Source organism: Pseudomyrmex gracilis, unplaced genomic scaffold, assembly GCF_002006095.1.
Source record: "Pseudomyrmex gracilis isolate BER0280 unplaced genomic scaffold, ASM200609v1 scaffold_26, whole genome shotgun sequence".
Classification (NCBI taxonomy): Eukaryota; Metazoa; Arthropoda; class Insecta; order Hymenoptera; family Formicidae; genus Pseudomyrmex; species Pseudomyrmex gracilis.
Genome location: NW_018020610.1, coordinates 684026 through 702419, shown reverse-complemented (window position 1 = coordinate 702419; position 18394 = coordinate 684026). Strand labels below are relative to the sequence as shown.

The 18394-nt window shown below is 40.8% G+C and overlaps 2 protein-coding genes across 3 annotated transcripts in view; both read right to left on the bottom strand.

Moving 5' to 3' along the window:
• Positions 1 to 50: 50 nt before the first annotated feature.
• On the bottom strand, positions 51 to 2373 carry LOC109852231. The gene is made up of 5 exons (XM_020423196.1): positions 2203 to 2373; positions 2024 to 2144; positions 1738 to 1889; positions 1522 to 1671; positions 51 to 1445 (listed from the first exon to the last, which is right to left on the bottom strand). Exons 1-5 carry the CDS (start codon positions 2290 to 2292, stop codon positions 198 to 200), a joined length of 1761 nt encoding a protein of 586 aa, XP_020278785.1. The 5' UTR covers positions 2293 to 2373; the 3' UTR covers positions 51 to 197.
• Positions 2374 to 5271: 2898 nt separating this feature from the next.
• Positions 5272 to 18394, bottom strand: part of LOC109852237 (LON peptidase N-terminal domain and RING finger protein 1) — a 31641-nt gene continuing 18518 nt past the window's right edge. Inside the window, exons 2-9 of one of the 2 annotated variants that reach the window (XM_020423210.1) lie at positions 12692 to 12810; positions 12298 to 12420; positions 9878 to 10072; positions 9530 to 9629; positions 9243 to 9442; positions 7763 to 8064; positions 7480 to 7687; positions 5272 to 7222 (exon numbers count right to left, since the gene is read on the bottom strand). In XM_020423210.1, the coding sequence (XP_020278799.1) occupies positions 6860 to 7222; positions 7480 to 7687; positions 7763 to 8064; positions 9243 to 9442; positions 9530 to 9629; positions 9878 to 10072; positions 12298 to 12420; positions 12692 to 12810 (1610 nt within the window). In that variant the 3' untranslated portion in view covers positions 5272 to 6859. Of the gene's footprint in view, positions 7223 to 7479; positions 7688 to 7762; positions 8065 to 9242; positions 9630 to 9877; positions 10073 to 12297; positions 12421 to 12691; positions 12811 to 18394 lie in introns of both variants that reach the window. The other variant, XM_020423209.1, reaches the window with a different exon arrangement.

Sequence of the window (18394 nt, the reverse complement as noted above, 5' to 3'; positions counted from 1 at the left end):
ATTTCATCAAGTTTGTAAATAATATTCCTAATGTCACAGAATAATTTTATAAAATCAATTTTTAACAATTATATCTTTATCAATTTTTAAATTCACAATATATTATATTTCATTTAACGTGCAATTGTTCTTCGAATTCTTGAAATTATTAGAAAGACCAATTTTTCATTAGTTTCATTTAGGCGAGTTGTGTTGAACTATTTGTTCGCAGAACAAATTTGATTTTTCAAGGCGACGCTCTTTCTCGGATTGTCCTTTCTACTCTCCAAACTATTCGAGGCGTACGCGTTCAGTAAGGAGATGTTTTTCAACGGTCCTTTGGCAATGGGAAATTTCTCATCGATCGTCTTTCTCGGACTGAAGGATTTATTTCGGAAGTTCGATAAATCCCATCGTTTTTCAGATGACGCCGAGTCGCTCCGTTTCCAATCTAAAACATCTCGCAGTTCCGCTTGAGTCTGCAGAAATTTCTCGGTCAATCTAACGGGTTTGTTGTCCCCGCTCGGTAATGAGTTTTTGTTGTTCACAAGAGACTCGACGGATGACGCGCTGAACGCCTCCGATTTTTCGGAAAGCTTGTCGAGAATCCCGTCGCCTCGAATTATTTTGTTGGAAAAGTTGCTCGAAGGAACGTCGTTTCTGATACCTTTGGGATATTTTACTTTGGGGATGCTTTGAATCACGTTTTTGGTCCTTGAAGCGTACTTTGTTGCATCCGATTGTTGCACGTAACTAAAATTGGGATCGAATATGGTCCGCGGACTTCGAATGTTCTTCAAACTCGCCTCGATCAGATCGGCTAGCTCGAAATCGTTATTTTTCACGGGAAACAGATCATCCTTGTCGGTGTTAAACGTCTCGGAATTCGACGCGGCCACCTTGTCAGACTTGGTCTTCGTTCCCGATCGAAGACTTTTCTTACGCGAATTCTGCACCGAACTCGAAGATGTCGCGACGTTCTCTGCGGAACTCTTTGAAGATGACACCTTCGAAGTCCGTGGCTTCGACGTTTCTTCTTGCATCTTACTAATGACGTTATCGATCTTATCAGCATATTTTTCCGCCTTAGATTGCTGTCTGTCAGACACTTCGCCGTATTTGGCAGTACTTTTTGCTTCTTTTTTCTTCGATTTTGTCTTTGACGCGACGAGATCTTTTTGAACATTTTTTTTCTGGTGCGCGTTGACAGAATTAACGTTTCTAACGGATTTCTTTTGCGAGATCGATTTTTCGTCGTCCGCGATTGCGCCGACTCGAGTACTGGATATCGTTTTAGACAGCGGAATCGTTACGACGTTCAAAGATTCTGAACGTTTCTTCATCACCGTGGTGATGGTTGGAGATGTCTTCGAAGCGGGTTTCGACGCGCCAGTAGTGAGTTTTAGCGACGAGTTAGTGATTTTCACATAGTTCGCAGATTTCATCGATGACTGAGTCCGAGAATTCTGGAGAATATAAATATTATTTATATTTTTTTAATAAAAAAAGTGTTTTTATTCGACTTTACTCGTTAACTTTCACCTTTTGGCCTTTGATTGACGTCTGCATTTGTCTAATTTTATATAACTGCTTCCAACCATATACTTTAGCTCTCTCGTTCTCCTCCAAGCTGATTCTGACTGTTTTGTCTCTGTCGTAAAGTATCTTCCAGATGGAATCGTTGTTGAATATCTAAGCCAATGTGTAAAATTAAAGCATTGCTAAAGTTTTATCGTTTCGAAAACAAGATTTGAACACCTCGTAGGAAACGCGCGACAACGAAGATAGATTTAGAATATCTCTGAATGACAAATAGTTTGATATTTTTTCGACCAAAGATATTGGCAGAGTCAAAAACGTGTTTCTGTTCCCTTCGACGATATCTCTCACGTATTTAAATAAATGTTCACCTGCAACCAATCGCACAAGATTGAAAAAAAAACTGTTCATAAAATTGAACTAAATTAATTATATTCTTGTTGTCAAGAAATTTGAACAGAATCTGTTGAAATGAACATTCCTTTTGGAAGGTAAAACGTCTCACCAAATCCGTGACATATTTTATCGTGCAAGATTTTGTTCTGACCGAAATCAACAAATTTGACGCGATGTTCGATCGGTGCTCTATGAGGTCCGTGAGAGATTTTCCACAAATACAGAATTACCTAGAAACGTGAAATTAACGAAAGGCGGCAAATTAAATGTCAAGTTTTATCAACATACCTCGTCTTGAAGAACTACCAGTCCGTAATAATCTCTGCTGGGCGGAGGTGCAACCGAATACTTCGCTAAGTATTCAATTTTGTTGCTCATAGTCTCGCGACTTCGTCGAGAAAAAAAGTTCACCCTGAATATTGCGGTTAATCGATTTAAAAAAAATCGATATGCATGTGATTAGCAACGTATATAAAATGTGTGTTTTTTTAATAGACTAGCACAACACAGGCGCGCGCTACGCGCACGCTATTGTTGCTTTTATTTTAACGTGTAGTGTGAGTGAACTTAACCTGTCACCGCAATGACAGCTAATATATACGTCCTACAAACAATATAATACACATGATGTACATGTGAGAGATGTCAGAAATAACGCATGAAAATCAAACTCAAAAAATAAAAGAAAAAAGGGAGAATGGAAAAACAACACTGACTGAAGTCTAGTGACAGAAAGGAGTAGAAAAACACCATGTGACTAAAGTCACATGACAGGGACAAGAGTAAAACAGAGAATATTATATATATTATATATAATATTCTATATCTATATATAATACATACACACACATATCTATATATATACCATAATCACGTAATTAAAGTCAGTGACCTCGCCGCGGTCGCGCGGCCGGGTCAGTGACCTCCCCCCACCACGGTCGCTTAGCCGAGGTCAGTGACCGCCCAAGGTCGCGCGGCCGAGGTCAGTGACCCCGTCGCGGCCGCGCGGACGAGGTCAGTGACCCCGCCGCTGTCACCTTTTACTGTAGTATATATATAATACATATAATACAATATAAAGTATAATATTATAAATATATAATAAATTATATGTATAATATATATTATATATTTAATATTATATATAATATAAATTACAATCACGTTACTTTAAATAGTCACGTGTTGTTTTTCTACTCTTTTCTGTCAAGTGACTTTATTTTAGTCACGTTTTTAATTTTCTCCACGCATACGACGAACTGTCAAAATCGCTTTTCTGTCATTAATTTACTCTCTCGATCTTACCGATTCGATTCGACTCGACTCGACTCGATCAACCAACTAATCGGCAACGCGAAAAAGAGACAACAATAGATGCGATACATTCGATATCAAAACGCGCACTTCGCGGTACACATTTTTTATATAGGAGGAGGAAACGCAACAAATAAATTAGAAAAAAAAATAAAATTCAGAGAAAAATATTATTACCATAGTAATATATTAGTTAATATATTATTTACTGCGTGTAAGATGTAATAAAAAATATCTTTGAAAATATTTTTCGAGAATTCTTTTTCTAGCATAATATTGTGCTAAAAAAAAAAATTATTACAAAAGTGCAGGAAACGCAAGAAGAACAATTCGACAACAATTTGGCTTTGTGATATTTTATTATACAATAGTTTTTTTTTTTAATATGAAGAGATGAAGATAAATATAGAAATGTTGAAGTAAAAATGGAAAATTGTGGCATTACGTATAATAGTAGTAGTAGTAGTAGTAGTAACGTAGCAATAATAACAATATACAAGAGATAGGCTATATAGTAATATCACAATGCATGATTCACAATTTCATAAAAGTCTAGAGAATAGAATATAAATCTAGGTAGAGGATGTGCTTCTCATCATTTTAATTACCGTAGAGACGAACGGAGAGTGTTTTACATTAAATCGCGTGTTAATATGTCGATCGATTAAAAAACTTCTTATATCGTACTTTTTTGTTTTACCTTATACTTTCGCAAACGGACATACTCGAGGTACATCATTTTGTAGAGAATGTCGTCATTATTATCGGAGACATTTACATACACTAAGGCTGTGCCAATCTTGCGTTTAATTGTAATTACGTTAAACGTAATAATTCTTTGATTTCTTTTTATCGATTCAAACACACCTCCACGCATATTTTGTAATAACAAATAAGCAGTGCTAAATTTAACGTTCGTAACGAAGAGAGAAAAAAAATTCACTTTTTAACTCTTCTTAGAAAGTGAAAAGTGCGTATCTGAAGAAAATGTGACAGGTTAAAATTTTTTTTCCTTTTAATTAATCAAGTTATTTGAAATATTTAAACTTCATGTAAATAAGCAATAATAATAACGACACAATCTTACTACTTATGTTTCTTCTCATATTTGATTGCGCGATTGATATGACGTTTCTAGCTCCTCACAGACGATCGCTGTGTCTCGACGGTACGAAAAGCCGATGTGAAAAATAAATTATTATGTGCTAGCGCGTAATTAAAAAGTCGTATATATATAATATATCTCTAAGAAAAATCTAAGAAGTAAACCTAAGCGGTATAAAAAAGATTTCAGGATTTCGAGCCGCGGGGACACGCGCGGATCGGTATCATCAATTGTTGTGTGAATCTCGCACGGACAATTATACACGTATAACCCGTCAGTAAGTCCGATCTGGGAGAGATTCGCCCGCTTGATCCGCGATTGTGCAATGACAACGAAGAACGGAAAAGGATCTCCTGGTTCTTTATTGTTTGCGCTTTTTTTTTTCCCGAGAGTAAATAACACGTTTCAGAGATATATATATATATATATCAAATTTCTCTCTACAATCGCGCTTTCGCGCGTGATTGTACCGGCAGAACTCGTGGAACGTTCGCAGAGCGATGGCACCAGTGGAAATTGCGCGCGCTATATAATCGCGGCGTCGCAAAAATTAACGAACAATTTTCTTCAACGTTTTAGTTTTCATATAAATTTATATCATATGGAGTATACGCACTTCACAGACATATTTTGTCCTATAGTCTTCTTTTGCTGACAATACACACACAGCTGTTGACGTTTTGTCTGATGCATTCGCTCACCGACGAATTTTCGTGCACGAGGTTTTGACGTATTTACGTGAAAAGGAAGCAAGCTCCCTGTCGTGCATAAATATGACGTGTTGCGTATTGTTATTTGTCAGACAGCGAAGTTTTTCTCACATTCGCGAGTAAAATCCTTCGACGATGTTCTCGTATACGGCAGATTTTAAAAAAGAGACTAAAGCCTCATTCCTATCACATTATAAGAATTCGGTGTGCCTGTTTTTTTTTAATTAATTTTTTTCTATATTACAAATAAGACGCTTACGTAGGTTTTTAAGTATTTCCGCGTTATGTGTGAGACACAAAAAGGTTTATATTGTAAACTCGCTTTAAAACGGGACGAGACTTGCTTCCGATTGTCACGTATACGCGTATTTCGAATGTGTATACATAAATATGTGTGTATACATATATATATATATATGTAGGTATACATAATATATATTTTTATATAATATTTTGGAAGAACAGATTTGCGTATTGCAACAGCGCAAAAAGGATCGGAACGCCTTATCGAAAAACATGTTCGATTGTTCTAAGATATGTTGTCGTAATTAATTATTTCCGGCCGAAATCAATTCTAATTCCGGAGAAATGTTGATGAGACAAATTACGTGCGCCAATAATGTTTATATAATTTTTCATATAAGTTTCTACATTCCATAGATGTATTACTGTAATAAAAAAGATGTATTTACTGTAGTAAAAAAAGTGTTAACACAAATTTCAAGTTGTAAAACTAAAAAATAATGAATATTATTTTCGGCACATTTGAGAAGTTTTATCGTTACTTTTATTGTTCTTTCGATAAGGTGTCCTGCAGAAAGTTTAACGAGCACGATGCTCGGAGAGGTTGGAACTTAACATATAAAAAAAACACGTTAAAAGTGTCTCTCTCAAATTCGACATATTTCGAATATGCTGTTGTGAAATAGCTCACAATAAAATCTGCTAGACATTTGCTTTGTATATAAGTGTAGTTTGTAACAGTAAGTCTAGTTTTTGGTTTAGATTTATTAACAAAGTATTTATTAAATACGAGATAAAAATAAAAAATATATATTCTAAATTATTTGCCGATGAAATATTGATTGCTTAATTCGCGTTTGGAGATTGAAAATTCAAAACTTCACCCGAAACTCATTCAAATCGACGAGAGACACGTTTAAACGTTTCCTTATTAGATCTACAAAGAGAGAAGAAGAAACGCTCAAAATTTCCGGCGAAATTGGGAGAGACAGCGTTTGCCGATCGATCGACCCATTTTTCTTACGCGGCATTTCAAGAGTTTTTACGTGTCCTACTAGGTACTTTGTACGTCGAGTGAAGTCGAAGGGTCAATCGAAAAATTACGTCGCGCCGGCGACGAACGGGAGATCGACATATACATATAGAAAAGATTCGGCCAATTGTGACAGCGTAAACAGACAAGAATGTCCTCCTGTGACTTGGATGTAGAGAAAATTCGTGTCTCGCGCTCAGAATGCAATAAGATATTGAGAATATAAGAATTGAAGTAAATGCAGATTTCAAGATTCGCAATCGCTGGGAAAATCTCTGTATTTTGTATATTTTTATTGTATTTATTTTTTATATAGTCATATTGTGTGAGTGTGAGTGTACGTGTGTGTGTGTCTTAATCGATTTTCTCAAGAAATTAGTTTTTTAGGATTTTTTTTTCAAAACAGTCAACTCTAATATTCAAGATTGCTATCGAACCTTCTTTCATTGTGAAGTACAAAAAAAATTTGCGGTCCTATTTCTCCAGGCCACAGAACGACATCGGTTGCTTCCGAAGTGTCGAGAGTCGTATCGTTGCTCTCTACGATTGCTGAACGACCGACATCGCGGTCTCCGTGATCGCTCGACCGTCCCTGCAGATGCTCGACGACGTCGTCGTCTGTTCGGAAAGAGCGGCCGCGACGGTCAACTGCCTCTGCTCCATATGGTCGAGGGTTTTCTCGATGGCTCGCAGTCGCTTTTCCAGACTGGTGGTGCCCAGAATGCCTACCTGCAGCTGCGGCCCCAACGGCAGGATCGCGAGCAGCCACCACGCCCACGCGGGACCGTCCGGCAGACGCGTCCAGTCCTCTTCAGTGTCCGGCATGCGTCCGAATACACGTTGGATCTCGGATTTCTGAGAACTCGGCACGGTGTCCCACCATCTTCGGCCCTTGGCTCGTACCTACATCATCGTGACGATATATCTATACGTTCTTTCTTCTGAAGAGAAGAATTTTAATTTCTTTATCTTAAGAAAATAAAATAAAATAATGAAATTATAAAAGTAAAAAATAAATAATACAAAGTTTGTTGAGAATAAAATGACAATAAAATTTTTCGAAAAATCAATTTGAAGCAAGTGGCACTAAGTTGCGAGAAAAATAACGTTTGAAATTCAATTTTATTTCATCGGATTCGGGCTCGCCTGAAATTTCACACCTTATCGTGAAGCTCCAGGAGATTCAATAACTGATCCTCCTGCACGACCGTGTCCCTGAGAAATTCCACTTGCGCCGTGTCGTAGCCATCTTTTTCCCCGCCGGAAAGCACCCTGAATCTTCTACCGCCGACCGTGCTGAGAATACTACACCCGTCTTTGAGCAATACTCGATCTCGAATGTCGAGAATGGTGCCGTATTCCGCGTATCTGTAAACACCAAAGTTTACAATCGCGTCGTTTTTAAACTCGTGTCGTAAAAAAAAACCACCATTTGATGCCTACCTTTTAGTGCCGGTCGCCTCCTTGTTGAGACACGCGGCGATTCCGAACTGACGCACTCCGCTCTCCACGCATCTTCTGACCATCAGCCTGTACCTAGGCTCGTAGACGAAGAGGGGACAGGCGACGCAGGGAAAGGCGGTCGTACAGATGAAGACGGCAATCTGCTCGTTACCGAGAAGACCCAGTCCCTGGACCAGTTCGAGTTGGTGACTCACCGCTCTGGAGGTATATTCTGCGGGCGCAACGATTTTCAGCGCTCTCTCCACAAAGTCCGTCACGATTTTCTGACTACTGGCTAGATACTGAAAGCAGACGAGAAGATAATTGGTTTTACGAGTTGTCACTTGCGTTGTCGCGTCGTATAAACGATCGTATAAACGTCTTCAAACGGGACAAACGGGTTGTATTCCCGAATATATGGCCACAAATATAGAAGCTCGTGGTAAAAATAAGATTAAAAAAAAAAAAAACAAATGAAAGTAAAAATAATTATCGTATCCCAATTAATACTCTATAGATATATCGTTAAAATAATTTGTTTAACAGATATATGACTAAGCTAATTTATTTAATTTTCTCGAGGATATATTTTTGCAGTCACATAACGGATATTTTAAATACATCTCGGTATAACGGCCTGTGATAAAATTACAACGCGGCGATTTACGCAATACCGTTAATCGCGCTTCCCCAATAGCAAAGAGAGCGTCTCTTCGTAAGAAGAGTTACTGTCTTTCTAGACAATCAAGCAAGTAAATTATCGATATTGTGCCGGAGATGGCACAAGGAAACAAGGAGCGGCGCGCCGCATGATCTCTCGCCATCGTTGTCCTTATCGTCATTAAATATAATGCGCTTGCACACCGTGGAATCGTATAATGACGCCACGAACGCGGAAGACCACCGATGATGGTCTCGGTGACCGCAAACAATAATCATTTCAATCTGCCAGCATCATCGTTAACCGCTAGGAAGCATCACGTCTCATTTACGGACAGGTGTTGCAGAATCTCTCGTGTCTACGTGCTTTTCCCAGCCAATTTCTTTGGGATCAACGACTCGTGATTAACAAGCAGCTTTTAAGACACGAGAGCTTTCGAAGGGACTTCACGTCGAAGCTTTATCTCATTAAACCAAGTATGTTCGCACACATCGGATGCAGAAAGTGCACAGCAAATGCTTCGATTCCAACGTCAGTTTTTTTTTTTTAATTTTACTGTAAATTTTTTAATTGTAAATTCTTTACATTTGAATAAATAAAATTTTTCTTTTTTGTTCTCCCCCTTTCTCTCTGCTATTTAAAAAAAGATATCAAAATGTTCTTTAGTCGAGTAAACTTTTGTAGCAGCTGCAATTTCCTCCGCATTAAGGCGGAGCATGCAAATGCGTGACGGAGTCTCTTCGAAACTTGTTGTTTTTTTTTTTTTTTTTTTTTTTTATGAATTTAATTGAAACTGATTAAAAGAGAAGCTCTTCTTACGTCAGCCAGAGACGTGACGCACAGAGGACACGCGGAGGAATAATCCAGGCAACGGTCCAAGCACATCCAGCAGTAGGTGTGACCGCACGGTGTCGTGACGGGTTTCCAGAGCAGGCGGCAACACAGAATGCAATCCAATTCTCCGGCAGCGCCGCCGGAAAGAGGCGGCAGGAGGATTTCGGCGGGCCTCAGTTCAACTCCTGCAAACGACGTCGTCTCACGAGATATGTTTTTTTTTTCAGGAATATAAAACAGACGCTCGTACGTCGGAATACGCAAAAACTTACTTCTCAGTTTCTCCAGATCTTGGTAGAGACGATCCAGACTCGCTTGTAACTTCGTGTTGACGTGCGGCGCGATCGAGGATCGGAGTCTTCTATTTATCGTCTGCAAAATACGATAAAAACCAAACGGCGTTTATATACGCGCGTAATTAAACGAGTAAGTCGGGTTTTTTTTTTTTTTTTTTCAAGTTTTTTGCACATTGTTATCTCGTGCGATTGAATACTTGGTTTTTCAATCACGTGAACAAACTTTTCAACTTTACAAAAAAAAAAAAAAAATATTCCAAAAGATTTTCAACGAACAAAATAAAAAAAAAAAATAAAAAACTTGTGCGAAGAACTTTTGCGCACCTGACTGAATTCTTCTTCGTCGCTGCTATTGTCCTCGCAATCGGACCTGTTCGGGGTGGAGCGTCGGCTACGCTTGGGATTCATTAACTGGTGACGGTTTCTCGTGCGTGACGCGCTCTTCGTTAGATTGTACGACGTGCGTGACGACAGGACATTCTGTCGACGAACCCCAGGTGACAGCACTCTGTGCAGGATCTGCGAACACACGACCGCGAACTTCGCTAACGTACGCACTAATTGAATTGTGTGGGAAATCCAACACAGCGCAGCAATTATCGCAAATTAATTATTCGACGAAATGTCCGATTAACGTGTGTTATAAGCGTAACATAAATGTGTGATTCACATTTTTGCGATTTAAACATATTGTGTTTTCCGCGAAATATATAATGTAACTTTGTACACACACTTGTGTTACATAATTGTAAAGTCTAACGTTCGATGATTTAACATCTGATGTTCAAGTTCTGAATTTTTAAATATCAAATTTGTATAAGATGTGAAAAACACACGACAGCTAAAATAATTTCACGGCGCATTACATCCTTCATTGAAGCTGCATCTGCGAGATTTCAATCGAGGTTACGAAACAGAATCGTTATTATTACGCGGAGCACGAACGTAAACTGTGTGTGTTGCTTCAAACGCGGAGGATTAACATTGAAAATTAATAGACCGCGACAAGTAAGCAGAAATTCTAGACGAAACTCTTGCCAGGTACGGGCAACCGTTCGTTCTTTCTTTGGTAACTTCGGCGCGTGTGCATTTTGTTTTACGCGTCTCGCGTGTGTACAAAAAAAACGCTCCATAACGAGAGAGTGTTCGGTCGATTAATCGAGACAATTTGTTCGCGAAATAACGTGGTTTAATCGATTTGTGGGACGAGTTTTCGGGATGAGAAAAGTAAAAGTGCGCTTTCCGTAATGCGGACTCGATCGTTGAATTCAGCAGCACCGGGAAAGAATGATTCTCCGATCTTACATAATGGCAGTGTGCAGCTTGCGTCAATGATTCCGCCATCGGGCTGCTTCGGCCTTATGTAATCGCCGTGCGATCGAAATTCAACACAGTTTCTTATTTTTCAATTATTTAGCATCGAAATTTGACGCGCGTTGCTTTATCACGATTTGAATTATTTAACGCTCATCGATTGTTTCAAACGCGCGTTTTGGACCTCGCGGATGTATGACGCAACATTGCGGTGCTCGCAACGCGCGCGAGCGACGATCGGATAATTTTTCGCGACGTGAGACAAGAATCAAGACGTGACGTTCACGACGCGCGCGCGCGCGCGCGCGTTTTTGAGATAACAATTTTGATTTTTGAAAAATCCAAACGCGCGAATTCTCTTTAAAATCAGACGAGACAAGTTGTTGTTCGCGAGAGAAACCTTAAAAAAAAAAAAAAAAAAACGAGCAAAAAACTCAAATAGATTATCGATCATACGCGATTACGTAAGTAAACTGCGTTTGTTTTTAAATACCATTTCCAAGGCGCGATCTGAGATTCTCTTAACGTAAAAAAAAAAAAACTCTACGCCACATGTACGTCGAAGTTTTCAAGAGACACGTTACGAAATCGCGAGATGAGAGGTCTCGACGGAGGCGGGGGAAATCGGAGGAGAATTTATATTCAAGAAAAGAGACAGAGAGAGAGAGAGAGTGAGAGAAAAAACAAAAGAGAGAGAAAAAGAGAAAGAAAAGGAGCGCACGACAGTTAAAAAAATTCGACGCAGAAGGAGAGTTCTGCATTATGCAGCAGAGAAGGAGGGTGGGAAACGCAGCGGCGCGGGGTTGTGCGTCACTTCGCGGCGGAAGAATCGATATATCGACGCTGTGTCGTGTGCACAGCGCAAAGAACAACACGTGGAAAACGGCGCAATTGCTCGCTCGCGAGAACGCCGCGGCATCGCGGATCGCTCGATTGCACGCTCGCTCGCTCGCTTGCTCGCGCGAATATATAGTTATTGTTGCCCCCGGCGAGTGCGGGTCACTCACCTGACGACGATCGTACCCGAGTCATTAAGCCGCGGCGGCACGGCCGGCAGCGGTCGTGCCGGAAACGTTACAGCGCGCGGCACGCGTTTCTTTTGTGTAACTGATGCTTTCCGGATAGAGACGGTGCATCGAGCACAGCCTTCGGATGCATTCCACCGGCAGCGCGATCGCGATCTCCGCGCGCGCGAGCAACGCGAATTCCACGCTCGTGATCTGGCGATCAACGTCTTGCTGTCTGTCTCTCTCTCTCATCCTCTCTCTTTTCCTCTCAATCGCGCGCCCTCGTTCCGCAACGGCTGATGTACGTATGTACGCGAGTACACGATAAATTTGTACAAAGTTTGATTACTGTTTCGTTTCGAAATGTTTAATTGGGCAAATTAAAGTTCTTTAGAAATTTTTGAATGAAGATCGCGAACATACCTTGGTCAACTCGTGACGCACAGCTTGCGGATTTTTGTCAATCGCCACGCTCATGCAAAGGGCGTAGAGCGCCTCCTCGTGTCTTCCGAGCGCCGACAAAGCGATTCCTCTTCTATAGTGTCCCTAAATCACAAAAATAGTATAAAAATACGATTGTCTTTTAACATATTAAATTAAATTCAAACATAAAATAATAATTTAGAGTGTAATAATTTCTAACAATTTTTATAACAATTAAAAATGTTTTTAAGCACACAGCTCTGTGTGGAATTTTTTTAAATCGGGATGTGCATTTTTGTTTGTTTTTGTAAAGTTCAAATGTAATATAAATTTTTTGTGGTTTATCTGACGCATGCACCGATTATACGTAGGCGTTGGTCCTGTGCCTCCTCACCTTGCCCCAGTCTGGCCGCAATCTAACTGCATGATCAGCGTCCGTGAGAGCGGCTGAAGGCCTGTTCAACAGGAGCAATACGTGAGCCCTGTTGCTAAGATGCAGCGGACTATTCGGTGCTGAAACACGAAGAGGAAACACAAGCTCGTAAAATGCTTTATCAAATCTGGCGAACGAGATTTCCAGATCGGAACAATGTGAAACTTGTCTTGTGGGAATATCAGGAAATACTCTAGTGAATGTAAAATGTTCTACATTGCGAAACACTAACCGAATCAATTCGATCTCCGATTATATTTGTTTAATTAAATGTTGCATGAAAGAGAAGAGAAACGCAAATAATATTTTGTAAATAAATAAATTAAATAAATAAAGGTGTATAAATTTCACGTATTTGTTTGTATGTTATTGATGGCAATATAATTTAATTGTAAACTTGTAACACAACGCAATACGCAGTAACTTTACACATATTTGCGCGATATTTAAATCACAGTATTCGAAAGAACATTTTTTGTAAACAAAAGATCATTTTATATACGCATGCGTTCTGAGAAATCTGGTTTTTTACGATTAACAACGGTATTCTGATTCGTTTCATTCCGCGGGAGAACTCGTCGTCTTGCAGGAAAAAAAAAAAAATGCAGTTCATTTACGAGCGCGGCGCATTTCATGGAAACGACGCGACAGTGATGCCATCGGCCGATGCAAACGGCGGCGGCGGCGGCGGCGGCGGCGGCGGCGGTGGCGGCGGCGGCGCATCCTGGCATTGTGAGCAATGTCATTGCCTTCGCGGCTGCGATCCCTTGGTTGGTCGGATACGAATTTCCGGTGCGTCGCGTCACCATCGCGAATGCCGAGCGTTATATAGCGCTATCGTCGGAGAAAGTTTTATTTGACTGAATAAACTACGAAATATCATGTAAAAAAAACAAAAAAACAATTAAGCAAAAATGAGACACGTGTAAACTAACTCCACCCCGAAAATATAAACTACACAATATCGCTTATCAGAAAAACAATAAAATAGTAACTCAAGAGCGACTTGCCTGCTTGTTTCCGCGCGTTCTTTTCCCAGACGGAGTTAGGACGCGCGCGTAATCGCGCTCGAAACATCCGCCGATAAATCGTGTGTGTTATTTCGAGAAAAAAAAAAAAAATAAAATTGCCGCGTTTCTCGAACACCCGGTACACATCAGATAAATACGTGGGGCGATTCTCATAAATCGGCTTACGTAACTTGTCTTTGAACGCCACTACGACGGTTCGCTTTACTTTGGAGACGCGACTCGAAGAAACCTAATCGCTGCGCGAACATTGTTTTGAAAGTAACCTAAATCGGATCTTAAGAATCCCATGAAAGTTGTTCGTCGAATTGCGCGCGTTATGTTTGAATTTATCCGTCTACGACTCATCCTACAAGTGTTATATCATCATGTTCGAGTTAAATGCGATTGTTGTCTTAGCGAGAGAGACAGGCTTTAAAATTCGATTATATTGCATTCGAGGTTGTTGTGCAAAACGCGTTGCGGATATTTAACCGCGTTAAATCTGATGTTTAAGCGCGTCGTTGTTTTAAATGCGAGCGATTTCACACACATCTCGTATAATAATTTCTCTCGTTCTGAATCAATTACATTCGGAGAAAATTCGCTTTAAAACGATTCAATTCCAATTGAAACCTCTCTCTGTGTGTGTGTGTGTGCGTGCGTGCGTGTGAAATTGTTCCATTTCCGGCGAAATGATTATTAACAACATTTAATAGCAATAAGCGCACAATTGACGAGATTATTCGTCGGCAAATCGAGTCACGATTTCAATTACGTAAGCATCCGCGCGCGATTACAAAGTGCGTGCGAGAGAACGCAATTTTCCGCGTGAACTGCCAAGCAGCAAGAAATACGGTACAACGGGATACCAACGAACAAGTTCATTCATTAGCGCCGGTCGTTCTTCGAATGAAACGCCATGAAAAAAAAAAAAAAGATAAAAAAACACGCTCTTCCTGTCTGCTCGAATCGAATGCCAAGGTTCCAGCATCGCGGATGATCAATCGATCGCTCACGGCGATCAAACCGGTGATCGTTAGAGATCTAACGACCCGATCTGTCTTTTAAGATAACTAAATCAATTCTTAATTAACACACGTATATAACTAGTGTTTATTAGTCACTCCTAGTTAATAATCTCCATAAAACACGGTCGCCGTTGGAAAAGAGCCGTTTCGTGTCTTTCCGTATCTCTCTCGAGTGTGCCTTCAAACCTTCGCGAGATATACTCGAACCACTCAAAGAGAGCCAAGGGATTTTCGTAGTTGGTCTTGAGCAACGTCAAAATATTTAAATGCGCGAGAACAAACTCACGCCTGTGCTTTTTTTCCCCATCCCGCTTGTGTTTTCTTTAACAAAATCTTTTTCTTTCAAAGAGAGCAACACACAGAGCTTGAACTAAGAATAGAATTCTGTTGTAGCGACGGAGGAATGTGAATGGTTGATATAACTAAGTTGAAGCTAAAACCGGTTTCTTTTTTTTTTTTTTTATTAGAAATATGCCGATTAAATAAATCTAAATTTGCATTTGAAACTTCTCTCTCTCTCTCTCTCTCTTTCTCTCTCTCTCCCTCTCTCGTATTGAAGTGACATATTTACACGACAAACTTTCATATCATTTTAAATACCGATAAAGTATACGTAGCAGGAAGGACACGTACACATGACTAATTCTTTCGCGTAGCCTCGGTTAAAAATATAAATCACTTCTATATAACGACATGTGACGACTCCACTTGAGTTGACAATAAAAATCACATTATATTTTTCTTTTTATCTCCAGATAAACACATTTAGAGGATAAAATATTTCGCGTGTATATTTTTTTCATCGCTATAACCAAGCAAAACAAAATGTATAAAAAAGAAATTTATTCAAATCTCTCGTTTCCAGAAATAAAAGGAAAAATATTCGCTTGTCGTCAGCTTTTTTTTTTTCATTTTGTTTCGACGCAAACACGAGAACAAAGCATTTGAAACAAATTCCTCAGGAGAGATTCTCGCGCGCATGAGATTCAAGCAAAATCTTCTTCGCGCGCGCGCGCGTTTATGCCACAGATGCCTAAATCGCGCACGAAAGTGCACCGATGCGCGCCGTGTGAGAGAAAGAGAGAGAGAGAGAGAGAAAGAGTGAGGTTCGATGCCGCGTGCGCAACCAGGCGCGACAGACGGCTGCTGACCTTCGTTGGGAAAGAAGACGAGCGGGTACGGGGGTAAAAGAGAAAGAGGAGGGGAACGGCGGTCGCCGGGGGGATGCCGAGTTCGAGAACCCCCCTCGAGTTAACGGGCGTCATGCGGATACGTATGCCGTATTGCATTGTGAGCGCTCGCACGTGAGAACCGGAGCAAGAACTGTTGCTGCAAACACGCTGCCAATTTTCTTACTCGCATCGCCATTTTAACTGAACCAGTCGTGACAAAAAATTACGACAAATCTTTAGAAACATATGAAAAGAGTGTCAGTTAAAAAAAAAAAAAACACAAAAATCAGTGAATTTTGCAACGTTTAAAAATGAAGAAAAACAAATCCCAAATAATTTTCTCTCTCTTCAGTTTTCAAAACGTTACCTCATCCAAAATTCCGCGTTGGCAAACAACGGCTGATTTACGGGAGTGTGGAAATATTGCGACGGTCTTTCTCGCGTTGTTGCATGTGGAACGCGACCTGCATCCGGCTGGCCTGCCGGCCGGCCGGCGGCGACCAACCGCGACAATAACACACACGGGAGCAGAAGCGAAAAGCGGGAAGGGAAAAGAAATACAGGCGCATATAAGTCGAGCCGAACAAGCGAACGCGTCGCGCGGGCTGAGTCGCGGCGCGCCGCGTCGATGCAGCTGCAACGTTCGGCGCATCGTCGTCGTTGCAGCAGCGGAGTAGACGTCATCCGTGCAGACGCGACGCGGCGCGCAGCAAACAGCCGCGCGTTACGTAAAGGTCGGTCACCCGTCGGCGCGTACTACTCCATTGCGCCGCCGCCGCCGCCGCCGCCGCCGCCGCCGCCACCACCACCGCCACCGCCACCGCCGCCGTCGCCGTCGGATTGTTGCTGGCGTCGTTGGATGCTACTTGCCACGTGCAATTACGTCTTTAAGGAAACGAGAGAGAGAAGTTCGCATGTCACCGGATCTCGATTTAGAAGTGATCTCGACGTAGAGAGAGAGAGATTCTATTATCTAATAAAATTTAATGAATTTCTCCGCAGTGAAAACGAAAAGAATCTGCATTGAAATTTTTGTGCGCATTGACACGTACGAGTTATGACTTTATTTACGCAAAAAGAGAGAGATAGAGAACAAGAGAGAAGAGAGAAGTAAGGTCCTCCCGCGGTAACAACAAGATATTTATAAAACAATCTTCGGGGAACGCTGCACATCGCGTAGTCCGAGTTCTGCGTGAAAATACAGTAAAGTATTGCTCACACACATATACACACATACACACACACAATCTCTAAACTGTGTGTCGAATAGATGCGTGTGCACCTATTAGATCAACTGTGGTCGCAAAGATGCTTCGTTTCGAGTCATTTCGGCAGGTATTATTCATCTGCTAGCGGGAGGATGCACAATGTATCCACGATGTGTGTGACATCTCTCGGTTATCTATGTGCCGCGGTGAAGGGGAGGGTTATAGGACTCACATATATCTCGCCTTTCTATTCTGGCAACGATCAATAAAGCTCCACGTGTCGCACGACACGTATCAAGCGCGAACGTACGTCGTCGCGCGAATCCTCTTCGCCGCGCGTCATCTGCCAAATTATTCGTTCCGAGTATTTCTCTCGGAATGTCTCGTCTTGCATCATTTATGTTAATCGAGTTTTAACGGCGAATCAATGATAATTTGTCACAGAGCGAAGTTGTTATTCTCATTAACTCGCATAGTTTATCTTCATCGCCTCTTATATACTTCGTGAGAAACTTGCGAAATTTTTACGAATTTCTGCGATCGCGACTTTTCGACGTTCGCAGCTTCTTTTTATCGAAGCTCGAGCGATAAAAAAAATTTCTTCGACACAATCTCCTATCGTTGAGAGAGAGAGAGAGAGAGAGATGTTTCGCAAGTAAAAGTTAATGCACGAATGACAACTTCAAACAATAATTTTACGGAAATTCAGTTGTGCGTCTGAAATAGCCCCCGAACGCTCCCGATCCAGTCAGCGGTTCCAGCTGAGAGTTACGTAAGAACGAAATGATTCCCGGCGCGGTATCACAGCGCGCGAGAGCCGTTTGCCAAACTGCGATTTAATATACAGGGTGTCTCCCAGCAAATTGAAATCGGATTTCCGGAAAAACAGATGGCTAATTAATTGCGGTCTCCGCGATTGGAAATCTTCAAATATATCTCTAAACGAAATTTGTCGGTTATCTCTTTAAGAAGCAGAAATCAGTTCAATGCGGGGGATATTACGTAAAAAAAATAATGACGCGATCAATTAACGCGATACGTTCTTTGATTCAATTCCAACGCGTTTCTTTTTTCGCTTTTCAAATTGCGCAATTAATCTAAATATATGTAAAATCTTCTCATTTAATTGCTCCACTTAATTAATTCATTCATTGAGTCGCACGTAATCTCTTCCTTTTCCCCGGAGTTACACACTATGTATATTTATAAACGTATACATTGTAACCGGACTAAATGGAGTTTAAGT